This window comes from Rhinatrema bivittatum, chromosome 4 (genome assembly GCF_901001135.1).
Source record: "Rhinatrema bivittatum chromosome 4, aRhiBiv1.1, whole genome shotgun sequence".
Lineage (NCBI taxonomy): Eukaryota > Metazoa > Chordata > Amphibia > Gymnophiona > Rhinatrematidae > Rhinatrema > Rhinatrema bivittatum.
In genome coordinates, this window is record NC_042618.1 from 274,250,885 (window position 1) to 274,265,276 (window position 14,392).

General features: G+C 42.5%; 1 protein-coding gene across 1 annotated transcript in view; it reads left to right on the plus strand.

The window, feature by feature from the left end:
* EFCAB6 (EF-hand calcium binding domain 6) overlaps nt 1-14,392 on the plus strand; it is a 958,412-nt gene that overhangs the window by 494,415 nt on the left and 449,605 nt on the right. Inside the window, exon 14 of the mRNA XM_029597490.1 lies at nt 6,137-6,255. Coding sequence (XP_029453350.1) covers nt 6,137-6,255 — 119 coding nt within the window. The remainder of the gene's footprint in view (nt 1-6,136; nt 6,256-14,392) is intronic.

The window sequence follows — 14,392 nt, forward strand, 5'->3', positions numbered from 1 at the left end:
TCAACATCATGCTGGTAAATATGTGGTTTAAACAACTAACATTTGATTTTTGTTATAGACACCGTTGCAAGAATATACCCCTGAAGAAGTCCACGAAACACGGAGGTGTCGGGTTTATGCCGATGTTTGAAAAGCTGTCACCTCTTCACGCCAAGCACATAATGATAAGTGATCTGTCATATCCATCTTAATTTTCACAAAAATGTAAAAAATTTTGCAAAGCACCTTAAAAAAACCCCGATTGTTGATACCAGTAATTATACACACAAAAAAAAAGTCTTACGGCGTTAAACCAACCTTGTGAATTATGGTTAACGTTAGATATTTGACTTTTTCTGAAGCGAGCACCCTCTGATAAATATAGAGAGGCTCCATACTCTATGAGGTATCACAATCTAAAAAAACAGCTACTATTTATGATGTCCTCTCTGTATTTAGTATTATTATATACATCATAATCACACAGTTGATTGTTTGTTTTATCGTCCCATACTTCATAGCCAAAACTCTCGTGAACCTACAACAGGACAGAGGATCAATAGTCCTCTTAGCCCTATATGGACTTTGACAAGTATGGTTTCCCATATTCCTCGACCTCTCGATCAGAGACCAATTCACCTGGGCACAGCGCCCACTCTCGTAACTTGGAATCAGGACGAGTTGCGTTATCCCAACCTAACAACTCTTGCCCTGACAGCTTGAATGTTGAAATTCTGCAACCACTTAATCTTTCAACAGAAGTCTCTAAAGTTCTCGTAGCTTCATAGAAACATAGAAACATAGAAATGACGGCAGAAGAAGACCGAATGGCCCATCCAGTCTGCCCAGCAAGCCTCACACATTTTTTCTCTCATTCTTATCTGTTACTCTTAGCTCCTTGTTCTATTCCCCTTCCACCCCCACCATTAATGTAGAGAGCAGTGATGGAGCTGCATGCAAGTGAAATATCTAGCTTGATTAGTTAGGGGTAGTAGGGGCAGTAACCGCCGCGATAAGCAAGCTACACCCATGCTTATTTGTTTTACCTAGACTATGTTGTACAGCTCTTGTTGGTTTTTTTTTTTTTTTTTTCTTCTCCCCTGCTGTAGAAGCAGAGAGCCATGCTGGATATGCATTGAAAGTGAAGTATCAGGCACATTTGGTTGGGGTAGTAACCGCCGTAACAAGCCAGCTACTCCTCGCTTTGTGATTGCGAATCCTTTTTTTTCTTCACCCCTGTCGTTGAAGCTATGCAGGATGTGAAGCATCAGGTTTTTTTTTTGTTTTTTTTTTTCCCCCTGCCCTTGAAGCAGAGAGCTATGCTGGAAATGCGTGATGTATCAGTCTTTCTCCCATGCCGATGCAGGAGAGAACCATGCTGGATATGCATGGAAAGTGAAGTATCAGGCACATTTGGTTTGGGGTAGTAACCGCCGTAACAAGCCAGCTACTCCCCGCGTTTTGAGTGCGAACCCTTTTTCTTCTCCTTTGCCGTTGTAGCAGAGAGCTCTGCTGGATGTGTGAAGTATCAGTTATTCTTCTCCCCTGTCATTGAAGCAGAGAGCTATGCTGTATATGCATTGAAAGTGAAGTATCAGGCATATTTGGTTTGGGGTAGTAACCGCCGTAACAAGCCAGCTACTCCCCTCTTTATGAGTGCAAATCCTTTTTTCCATTACCTCTTGCTGTTGAAGCTTAGAGCGATGTAGGAGTCACAGTAAGCATGTGTATGTTTATTTAGTAAGGGTATTGTGTCAATAGCCATCATTCTGGCGAGTCACCCACTCTTCATTGGTGGCCTCTTGACTTTATGGATCCGCAGTGTTTATCCCACGCCCCTTTGAAGTCTTTCACAGTTCTGGTCTTCACCACTTCCTCCGGAAGGGCATTCCAGGCATCCACCACCCTCTCCGTGAAGAAATACTTCCTGACATTGGTTCTGAATCTTCCTCCCTGGAGCCTCAAATCGTGACCCCTGGTTCTGCTGATTATTTTCCTACGGAAGAGGTTTGTCGTTGTTTTTGGATCATTAAAACCTTTCAAGTATCTGAAAGTCTGTATCATATCACCTCTGCTCCTCCTCTCCTCCAGGGTGTACATATTTAGATTCTTCAATCTCTCCTCGTACGTCATCCTATGAAGATCCTCCACCTTCCTGGTCGCCCTTCTCTGTACCGCTTCCATCTTGTCTTTGTCTTTTTGTAGATACGGTCTCCAGAACTGAACACAGTACTCCAGGTGAGGCCTCACCAAGGACCTGTACAAGGGAATAATCACTTCCCTTTTCTTACTTGATATTCCTCTCTCTATGCAGCCCAGCATTCTTCTGGCTTTTGCTATCGCCTTGTCGCATTGTTTCGCTGTCTTCACATCATTAGACACTATCACCCCAAGGTCCCTCTCCTGCTCCGTGCTCATCAGCCTTTCCCCCCCCATCGAGTACAGTTCATTCGGATTTCCACTCCCCATATGCATGACTTTGCACTTCTTGGCATTGAATCTCAGCTGCCATATCTTCGACCACTCTTCCAGTTTCCTTAGATCCCGTCTCATTCTCTCCACTCCTTCCGGCGTGTCCACTCTGTTGCAGATCTTAGTGTCATCCGCAAAAAGACAAACCTTACCTTCTATCCCGTCCGCAATGTCGCTCACAAAGATATTGAACAGGACCGGTCCCAACACCGATCCTTGCGGCACACCACTTAAAACCGCTCTCTCTTCAGAGAAGGCTCCATTTACCATCACACATTGTTTTCTGTCCGTCAACCAATTTGCAATCCAGGTCACCACATCGGCACTCACTCCCAAGCTTCTCGTTTTATTCACCAGTCTCCTGTGCGGAACCGTATCAAAAGCTTTGCTGAAATCCAAGTAGATGACATCTAGTGCTCTTCCTTGATCCAATTCCTTGGTTACCCAGTCAAAAAAGTCAATCAAATTTGTCTGACAGGATCTTCCCCTGGTGAATCCATGCTGCCTCTGGTCCATCAATTCTCCAGACTGTAGATAGTTGACTATTCTCTCTTTCAGCAGTGACTCCATTACTTTTCCCACCACCGAAGTGAGGCTAACCGGTCTGTAGTTGCCTGCCTCTTCCCTGTTCCCACTCTTGTGAAGCGGGACCACCACCGCTCTTCTCCAATCACTCGGCACCACTCCCGTTTCTAGGGATCTATTGAACAGGTCACACAGCGGACCCGCCAGAACATCTCTGAGCTCCCTCAATATCCTTGGATGAATCCCATCAGGCCCCATGGCTTTGTCCACTTTAAGGTTCTTTAGTTCTTCCCACACATTTTCTACTGTAAAAGGATTTTCATCTATTCCCCTTCCCTCCAGTTTCTTGTTGTTTAGAGATGGTCCTTCTCCAGGGTCTTCTTTAGTGAACACAGAGCTGAAGTATTTGTTTAATATTTCTGCCATTTCTTCGTCTCTCTCTACACATTGATCATTACCACCTTTCAATTTCACTATACCACTTTGGACCTTTCTCTTTTCGCTGATGTATCTGAAAAATGTTTTGTCACCATTTTTTATCTCCTTGGCAATCCTCTCTTCCGCTTGACTCTTTGCCAACTTCATGAAAGCCTTCCACACGTAAACCTTACCACTTTTAGTGGACTAGATTTACCAAGTGGTGCACACAAACAGGTTTTCACCTTTTTTCTTGCCCCACTCCTTCTGTACTAGATTGCTTATATCACCTTCGGATTATGGTCTCCAGACATCCTCTGTAAGAGTACACCTAAATGCCATAGCGGCATATCACAAGGAAATAGGGGATACGCCAATAACAGCGTGACCCCTAGTATGTCGGTTTATGAGAGGCTTACTTCACCTTAAGCCCCCCATTCGACCACTGGTCATTAAATGGGACCTAGTGTGATACATTCCTGCGACTAGAAATTTCTTACCTAACAAGTATTTTCTAGTAGCCATTCCATCGGCTACGAGGGTCAGTGAGTTGCAACCTCTCGTCACATACTCACCCTACATAAGGTTCCTGCATGACACAGACACAGTAGTCCTTTGCACTCACTCCAAATTCCTACCAAAAGTAGTAACAGATTTTCACTTAATCAGTCAATAGTCTTGCCTACTTTCTTTTCAAGACCTCTCTCTCTAGCCAGGGAGAGAGAGTCTTATACACCTTAGATTGAAAACTTGCACTAGCTTTTTACCTGAACCGCACGGCAGTCCATAGGACATCCAACCAACTCTTTGTTTCTTTTCACATAAAATGAACCAAGAGTCGCGGTAGTAAGGCGGACTCTCTCCGACTGACTAACAGTCTGTATCGAATTCTGTTATGAAAAAGCAAACGTTCCTCTCCAAGGGCGAGTAACAACACACATAGTAACGGCTATGTCTACATCAGTAGTACACTATCGTTCAGTGCCCATTATTACCATATATAAAGCTGCAACATGGAGTCCCCTTCACACCTTTGCAGCTCTTTATTGCTAGGGCAAAGAAAAACGACAAGATTCGGCCTTTAGACAATCTGTCTTACAGAACTTTTTTCCAATATATCCCCAACTCCTTCTACATCCAACCTGCTGTGATCTTCGGCTGCCTCATTTTGACCAACAATTCTTCACTGTTGCTTCACTACAAAATGACTCAGCCTCTAGCTTGCTAATCACCCATATGTGAGGACTAGCATCCTGCTTGTCCTGGGATAAAGCAAAATTGCTTACCTTGTAATAGGTGTTATCCCAGGACAGCAGGATATAGTCCTCACAGAACCCACCCGCCACCCCGCGGAGTTGGGTCCGATATGTTTTATTATTTTCTTTTATATTTTCGCTTACGCATAATGCTACAAACGAGACTGAAGGGAGACCCCTGTGGACGCAGGGATCATAGCATGCTGAGCATGCTCAGTGCATTCAATGTGCCAGTGTCAGTCAAAGCTTTTAGAAACTTTGACAGAAAGTTTTCCGTCATAGGGCTCCATTACCGATGTCACCCATATGTGAGGACTACATCCTGCTGTCCTGGGATAACACCTATTACAAGGTAAGCAATTTTGCTTTCCTTGGTATCCCCAATATACAAGTGACACATCTTCAGCTGTTACAAAATGCAGCGGCTATATTACTATTTGGCTTCTGAAAATACAATCATGTTTCCCCTGTTCTTAAACAATTACACTGGTTACTAGTTACTTATATGATCAGATTCAAAATTGTATGCATTACTTTCCGTGCTTTATCTTCAGGTCATCCACAATATCTCTCTAAATTGTTAGTTTCTTATATTCCTGCACTCTTCCCAAGCAGAGCTTCTTTATGTTCCATCACTAATAGTAATCCATTTAAAATCCACTAGAGAAATGTCATTTTCCTATCAAGCACCATCTGTTTGGAACTCATTGCCTTTTGATATCCATTGTATTACTGATTAATTAAAATTTAGGAAAGCAATAAAGGCTTGTTTTTCAATAAGGCATTTGACCATATTTTATTAATTATGCACTTACGATTGGCTGTAATTTGAGGTATTTTTATTTGTTTTATTTTAGGTGGTATTTGATTGTTATTTTGATTTATATGTACATCTTCAATGATGTCTATCTACTCTGCTGTTAGTACCTCTGACTGTGCATGGAAAACTTCCCCCTAAAACCTACCACACCCCCAATACCTCACCCCGAGTTCATAAAGCCCCCTCTTATAACGGTATGAAAAGTTATCTTATATGTGAGCCTTCTCAGAAGCTCTCCCTCTTTCTCTCTCTCTCTCACTGGAATTTGCTATAAAAATGTTTTTGGACGGTAATGCGAAGCTATCGTAGGCACAATGCACAGAAATGAGGTATAGTTATTTCCTGTGTTGCTGTGCATACACATTTTGCAATGTGGTATTTATCGCATGCGTTACAGCATTATCGCCTGTGTTAAGGCCCTAACGCATGCAATAAGGCCCTAACACGATTTGATAAATGACCCTATTAAATAGAAAGTGTGGGGATAACCTGCACAGATCAGCAGTAACAACCCTGAGAAATCCTGATGGGCTATTTGTGTCTTTTTGCCATTATTTACTGTTACTATGTTTCTAGTGTTATTTGTCATATTCGATTGTTCTGATAATCCATGCAAAAATAATTTTATAATGATGTTTCTGAAACCATATTTTTTTATTTGTCACAGACTTGTCATGAATTTGATAGTGATGGTAATGCCATCATGCAGAAGATGGATTTAAGAACTGTGTTATACAGATTTTCTATTCCTATCACATCAGCCGAATTTGATAAGCTTTGGGCAAGGTATGGTATTGCTTTTTATTAACTCTGTTTTTTAGAACTGTTTAATTGGAAAAGAGAGTTAACATTTGCCAATGATATTGTGAAAGATTGACTAGTGAGGGATTTCTAAAGAGTGAGATTTTACAGTTTTAAAACTCTCATATACTGAAAACATGCTGGGTCTGATTCATTAAGACTTTTCTCCCATTTTGTGTCTATAGGAAAAAAAAATTAACAAAAGAATCCCATAGCGATTTTATAAATCCCTTTAGATAGAAATTTCTTGTGTATATTCCCTTTGTAAATTGGTGTAAAGTAAGTTTAGTAATATCAATGTGGACTGTTAAAAAAAACTACCCATTTTGTTTATTTCAAGTTGTTAATTATTGTTAATATGTCATACAATTATTCTTTAAATCTTTGGGCAGTCGTGCCCCCATGTTTAAGATTGCCAACTGACCTGTATTTGGCGAATTATGCAGAAGTCAGAGTATCTGCTTACATGAGCCTTGAATTGGGAGCTTGAGTGCCAGCATAACTTGGAGTTCTCTATGTCTCCAGGAGAGTTCTCAGTTCTCAACTTCTCCAGGTTGCTGGCTACTGTACCATTGGCACTGCATCTCCCTTCCAACACTGTGTTAATGTCAGCAGTACAGTAGGAATAGCTGTGAGAAAGACAAAGCAAACAGGGCACACATTTCTTTTATACTCCTATCTCTTTCTGAATGTGGTATTTCTTTGCTCATGCTAGAAAACAATCATCAGTAGGGATGTATGGAAGGGAAGTGCTGGTATGAGTGTGGGGATGGAGTTGAAGGGTGAGAAGATGGGGACTTTTTTTTTTTTCATCACTAATAAGTGAGTTATGGGTTCCAATAATAATTAAGACAGAATGTACCCTAGACAAGATTAGAAATCCTTTTGTATATGAAAGATTAGTACCACACATGAGCAGTGACAGATTTAAGATTTTGGCTCCCCGAGGCACTGTTGGTGCTGTTGCTGCCTCACCCCCCCCCCCCCCCCCAATACCCACCAGTGTTGGACAACAGGGAAAAGGAGGTCTAAAGTACAGTCCTCTAGTTTCTTGTGGCAGAAATTAAAAAAATTCTGAAGCAAATTGGCAAACTTTTCCATCTTTTATATTACATTATAAAAATAAAGTAGTTTTATACTATTTAGTATCATTTATTTTATTTTTATTGGTTGAAGAAAAGTGATCTCATGTATCAATAAAGGAGGAAACCTCTGTGATGCAGAGAGGAAAGGAGCATCAGGGAGAAGAGTGTGAGAAAGAAAGAGAACTAGGGATGATGAAGATGGAGAAGATTAGGAATCTGGAATAGGGGAGGAAGAGAGAGGTAGGTGCTTGGATTGAGGAAGAGGAGGAGGAAGGGTTGGGGAGTTGGTTCCAGGATCTGGGAAGAAGGGAGAAGAAAGAAGGAAGGAAGGGAGATTTTTGGATCTTGGGGGATACAATCCAAGATCAAGAGAGGAAGGATTTGAATTACATTGGGTGGGGAGGAGAGGAGAGGATGGAGGTGTCCCTACCATGCTCCGGTCCCGCTCTTCCTTGCATCCCCTCACAGACATCCTACTCAATATGACATACACATACATACACTTGGCACCAATCCCTTCTCTCTCACACACATGAACACAAACCCCTCTCTTATAAACAGACATATGTCCTCCAGCCAATCCCCCTCTCATCCCCCAGCCTCTTTTTTCCACACTCCAGTGATCTCCACTCATCCGCTTTTAGTCTCCCCAAAATGATACCCTATCCTCAGTGGCATAGCAAGGGGCGGCAGAGGGGCCAATGCCCCTGGGTGCAGGGCCATAGTGAGACTCTAATGGCCGACAAAGAGAGGCACATGTGGCTGCCAGTGGACATCATCCCACTAGCGGCTAGGCAGAGAAGCATTATATTTATGTGCTGTGTTTCCACCATTGTTCCCTCTAAGCCACATGGGTTCATGGCTGCTCCCAGCAGGAAGATCGGCAGGGCCATGGTGGAGCTCATCCAACCAGGGCCCAAAGAAAAAGTCACTTCCAAACCTCCAAGTGCAATTTCTCCTTCCTGCCTGTGCAGCCCCAGATAAAAACCCATTGCCACAGCCTCGTGGGCAGGAAGGAGAAGGAGCATTGGCAGCCGTTAGAAGAGGAGCAGCATTTGTGGCAGGGCCGCCGTGGATCCCACCTCACTGCGGCCCGAGAAGAAAAGGTCCAGTAGCAGGGCCACTATGAATCCCAACCTGCACTGGCCCGTGAAGAGGAGTCCTGATTTACAGAGCCGCTACAGAACCCACCTCGCAACGGCCCCACTAGAGGAGGCCCAATAGCAGATCCGCTGCAGATCCCACCTCTCAGTGGCCCAAAAAGATCAGGGCCACTGCAGAGCCCATCTGCGGCGACCCGTGAAGAGAAGGCCCAGAGGTAAGAAAGAGGCTGAGGCCCTGTAGAGTGTGTGTGTGTGTATATGACAATGAATTGAGAGATTGTGTGTGGGAATAAGAGCCTGTATATTCAGAAAGACAGCATATGAGAGACTCTGTGTGTGTGAGAGAGACAGCATGTGAGAGTGAGAGAGCCTGTGTGGGTGAGAGAGTGAGACAGCATGTGAAGAAGACTGTGTATGTATGTAAGACAGCATAGAGAAATGTGAGAATGAGAGCTTGAGTGTGCATGTGAGAGAAAGACAGCGAGTGAGAATCAGAACCTGTTTGAGGGGAAGAAGACAGGTGGAGAGAGAAGAAACAGAAAAAAAGAGGCCATGTAAAAGGAATTGGCAAAATACCCAGAAACGGAACATGGGCAAAAAAAAGCCTGTGACCAACCGATTAGAAAACTAAGATCAAACAGCAAAGGTGAACAAACACTTTTTTTTTTCATTTTTAGTGAGTGGCATATGTTATCTTTTGGAGTGTGCAAAAGTAGCACTTTCTCTATGCTGATCTTGCGAAGTATGAAATCAGCATGGAGGAACTGGAAACCTTGCAAAATGTTAATACTGTGGGGCCTGCACAGAAGAGGCAGCAGAACGGGCTTCAGTGTCAGTAGCAGCGATCGATGCATCCCCAATAGTCGCACGGCAGTAGTGACAGCAGCAGCAGAGGAATGAAAGAGGCTACAAGGTTCCTGGCAAAAGAAAATTAGGGGGGTCTACCTTCAGTGTATGCATGTGTATGAATGGAAGTCTGCCTAGGGGTGTGTCTGGGTATGAGAATGAATGGGTGCCTGCCTGGCTGTCTGTGTGTGTGTGCGTGCAAGAATGAATTGGTGCCTATCTGGGGGTCTGTGTGTGTGAGAATGAATGAGTATGTGCATACCTGAGGACTGGGGGGAAGCGGTGTGAGAATGACTGAGAGCTTGCCTGGGTGTGTGTGTGTGTGTGTGTTTATGTGAAGGAGCCAGTGAGTGTGAGAGTGTGTTTGTATGAGAGAATCCAGGGGAGTAAGAGCTTCTGTGTGGAGGGCAGGGGGAATGAGAGGGTCTTAGATCCTGAGAGTGTGTCTGTGTCTGTGTGAGATAGAGAGGTTGTGGGTGTGTATAAGAGCATGTATTGTGTGTATGTGACAGTGTATGTGTGAGAGAGAATCTGCATGCGAGTATGTGTAGGAAAGGATAAAGTTTGTGCACCCTCCCTAACCCCCTAATCCTCTACAATCTCAGGATGACTGGAAATAAAGAGTTCCCAGGTATGGACAGCAGGGACTAATTTTTTTATCCTTATTAGTTTTAATTATTAGATGTTATTTGATATGTTTGCTGTTCTGAAATATTTTATTGGTGCTTGGAAATTTTTAAAAAATGTATATGATTTTAATTAATAGAAGTTATTCTATTTCTCATTATTTTTAAAATATTTATTAGTATGGTTTTACTATTATAATTGATGCTTTATATTTCTTGATTTTATTTGTTTTATGAGGAGTGGTGGTTCTGTTTTTCCATTGTTACACACAGACTACGGCTTCTTGGGGTTTCCATTTCAGTTTTTGTCTGCATATTCCTGGTTCTTATTTTTGATCCTTTATTCTGTGTTTGATGAGGGTCTGTCTCTGCTCTGTGTGTGTGACCAAGATGAGAGATTCTGCTACTGTGAAGGGATCTATAGCAATTGGGTTTGTTTTGTTTCCCCAGTAGGTGGTGTATGGGTATTTTGGGACCCAGTATAATAGTTACCTGTGCTTTTTCACAGGTACGGTTCTTGTTCTTTGAGTCCTTGGTGTTACTACTGTTATGCTATGATAGGTTTGCTGTATAGATTTTGAGTATCTTTTTTCGGGATTTTGTGTTAGTTCACAACATGTCTGGCAATGGAAGGTTTTTGTGCTGCGGTTACTGTGAGGTGACACCAGAATTTGAAAATATTTTTTTGTATGATGAGCTGTAAGGGAAACATCCAAGCTCCATTGTTGGGGGAATTTCTGTGGACGCACAGTGTGTTACAGAACTAGAGGGGCAGGATTTATATTGACATCCTTTCCCTTCCTGTATACATTTTAGATTTCACTCACATAGCCATATAAAATTAAGAACACATAAGAAGTTGCCAAACTGGGTCAGACCAAGAGTCCATCAAGCCCAGCATCCTGTTTCCAACAGAGGCCAAACCAGGACACAAGAACCTGGCAATTACCCAAACATTAAGAAGATCCCATGCCACTGATGCAATTAATAGCAGTGGCTATTCCCTAAGTAAACTTGATTAATAGCCATTAATGGACTTCTCCAAGAACTTAACCAAACCTTTTTTGAACCCAGCTACACTAACTGCACTAACCACATCCTCTGGCAACAAATTCCAGAGTTTTATTGTGCGTTGAGTGAAAAAGAATGTTCTCTTATTAGTCTTAAATGTGCTATTTGCTAACTTTATGGAATGCCCCCTAGTCTTTCTATTATTCGAAAGTGTAAATAACCAATTCACATCTACTTGTTCAACACCTCTCATGATCTTAAAGACCTCTATCATAACCCCCCTCAGCCGTATCTTCTCCAAGCTGAACAGCCCTAACCTCTTCAGCCTTTCCTCATAGGGGAGCTGTTCCATCCCCTTTATCATTTTGGTTGCCCTTCTCTGTACCTTCTCCATCACAACTATATCTTTTTTGAGAATTGTATACAGAATTCAAGATTTTGTCTCACCGTGGAGCGATACAGAGGCATAATGATATTTTCCAATTTATTAACCATTCCCTTCCTAATCCTAAATTTCTGTTTGCTTTTTTGATTGCTGCAGCACACTGAGCTGACAATTTTAAAGTATTATCCACTATGATGCTGAGATCTTTTTCCTGGGTGGTAGCTCCTAATATGGAACCTAACATCGTGTAACTACAGCAAGGGTTATTTTTCCCTATATGCAACACCTTGCACTTGTCCACATTAAATTTCTTCTGCCATTTGGATGCCCAGTCTTCCAGTCTTGCAAGGTCCTCCTGTAATGTATCACAATCCGCTTGTGATTTAACTACTCTGAATAATTTTGTATCATCCGCAAATTTGATAACCTCACTCGTCGTATACCTTTTCAGATCATTTATATATATATTGGAAAGCACCGGTCCAAGTACAGATCCCTGAGGCACTCCACTGTTTTCCCTTTTCCGCTGAGAAAATTGACCATTTAATCCTACTCTCTGTTTCCTGTCTTTTAACCAGCTTGTAATCCACGAAAGGACATCGCCTCCTATCCCATGACTTTTTAGTTTTCGTAGAAGCCTCTCATGAGGGACTTTGTCAAACGCCTTCTGAAAATCCAAATACACTACATCTACCGGTTCACCTTTATCCACATGTTTATTAACCTCTGCAAAAAAATGAAGCAGATTTGTTAGGCAAGACTTCCCTTGGGTAAATCCATGTTGACTATGTTCCATTAAATCATGTCTTTCTATATGCACTATGATTTTGATCTTGAGAATAGTTTCCACTATTTTTCCCGGCACTGAGGTCATGCTCACTGGTCTATAGTTAACCGGATTGCCCCTGAAGCCTTTTTTAAATATTGGGGTTACATTGGCCACCCTCCAGTCGTCAGGTACAATGGATGATTTTAATGATAAGTTACAAATTTTAGCTAATAGATCAGAAATTTCATTTTTGAGTTCCTTCAGAACCCTAGGATGCATACCATCCGATCCCAGTGATTTCCTACTCTTTAGTTTGTCAATTTGGCCTACTACATCTTCCAGGTTCACAGTGATTTCGTTCAGTTCGTCTGACTCATCACCCCTGAAAAACATCTCCGGAACTGGTATCCCCCCAACATCCTCATGAGTAAACACGTAGGCAAAGAATTCATTTAGTCTGTCTGCAATGGCCTTATCTTCCCTAAGAGCCCCTTTAACCCCTCTGTCATCTAATGGTCCAACCGACTCCCTCACAGGTTTCTTGCTTTGGATATATTTAATAAAGTTTTTATTATGTGTTTTTGCCTCTATGGCCAATTTCATTTCAAATTCTCTCTTCGCCTGTCTTATCAATGTTTTACACTTAGCTTGACAATGCTTATGTTTTATCCTATTTTCTTCAGATGGATCCTTCATCCAATAGCCTCTTTCACCTCACCTTTTAACCATGACGGTAATCGTTTTGCCTTCCTTCCACCTTTCTTAATGCGCGGAATACATATGGACTGCGTTTCTAGGATTGTATTTTTAAACAGTATCCATGCCTGTTGAACACTTTTAACCTTTGCAGCTGCACCTTTCAGTTTTTTTCTAACAAAAGTACGCGCTCGCGCAAGTATTTAAAATCTGCCCCTTAGTCTCTTGTATGATCTTTATCCTGTTGGACTCTATACTCTCCCGGACATAAAGTGCCAAAACCCCACCAAGTTGATCCTCCCTATCATTGCGATATAATTTGTACCCTGATATAGCACTGTCCCATTGGTTATCCTCCTTCCACCAAGTCTCTGTGATGCCAATTATGTTAATCTCGTCATTTGCTGCTATACACTCTAACTCTCCCATCTTACTTCTTAGACTTCTTGGCATTGGCATACAGACATTTCAAAGTGTGGTTTTTGCTTGTTTTAACAACCTGCTTTTCAGTTGTTTGGGATAATTCGGAACTCATTAGCTTTGGTGATTTTTTACATATAGGCATATGAACTATGTTTGCATTTAATGGAACCTCTCTGTTGGGATGCCCTAACTCTCCTGTTTCATTAGTATCCTTCAAGGATACATTTCTCCGAACCATGCACTGCTGAGTGACTGTCGGCTTTCCCCCTTGTTCTAGTTTAAAAGCTGCTCTATCTCCTTTTTGAAAGTTAGTGCTAGCAGCTTGGTTCCACTCTGGTTAAGGTGGAGCCCATCCTTTCGGAAAAGTCTCCCCTTTCCCCAAAAGTTTCCCCAGTTCCTTACAAAGCTGAATCCTTCTTCCCTGCACCATCGTCTCATCCACGCATTGAAACTCTGGAGCTCTCTCTGCCTCTGGGGACCTGCATGTGGAACAGGAAGCATTTCAGAGAATGCCACCCTGGAGGTTCTGGATTTTAGCTTCCTACCTAAAATCCTAAATTTGGCTTCCAGAACCTCTCTCCCACATTTTCCTATGTCGTTGGTGCCCACATGTACCACGACAACCGGCTCCTCCCCAGCACTGTCTGATATGTTCCCTCCGGTTACAACTGGAAGGCCCAACATAGAGTAGCCTTGCTCTTCAATATAAGCCTTGGCAAGCAGAAACATGGGCGAAGGGGTGTACTCATCGTGAGTATAGTTCCCATTATACACCTGAGGTTGCATCCATAACCAGTAGGGCAGGTTCCCTGAATCCTTTTCTCAGCCTCCATAGGGCACAGCTGGTGAATCACATAGACTGACTGGCTGCTTTTGCTGCAGTTACAATCTAGAGTCCTGTTAAAGCATGAAGGATACCTGGGGCATTTATGCTTATTGTCCCCGCAGTATGAAGGATGTGCCCTCGAGAGAGTCACCACCTTGTTGTAGACCTTAGACAGGTGAACAGTCATGTTTAGTTCATGGTCAAAATATTCATGCACAAAGTCCCATCGTGCAGACAGACAGACGATATTTCATCACACAATAGTAACCCTTTTGTAGGTGATGGTCCTCGTATCGATGCAGTTTGCCCAGAGAAGCAAAAGCAGGGTCATATCTGTTCCAGTAGCCTCATG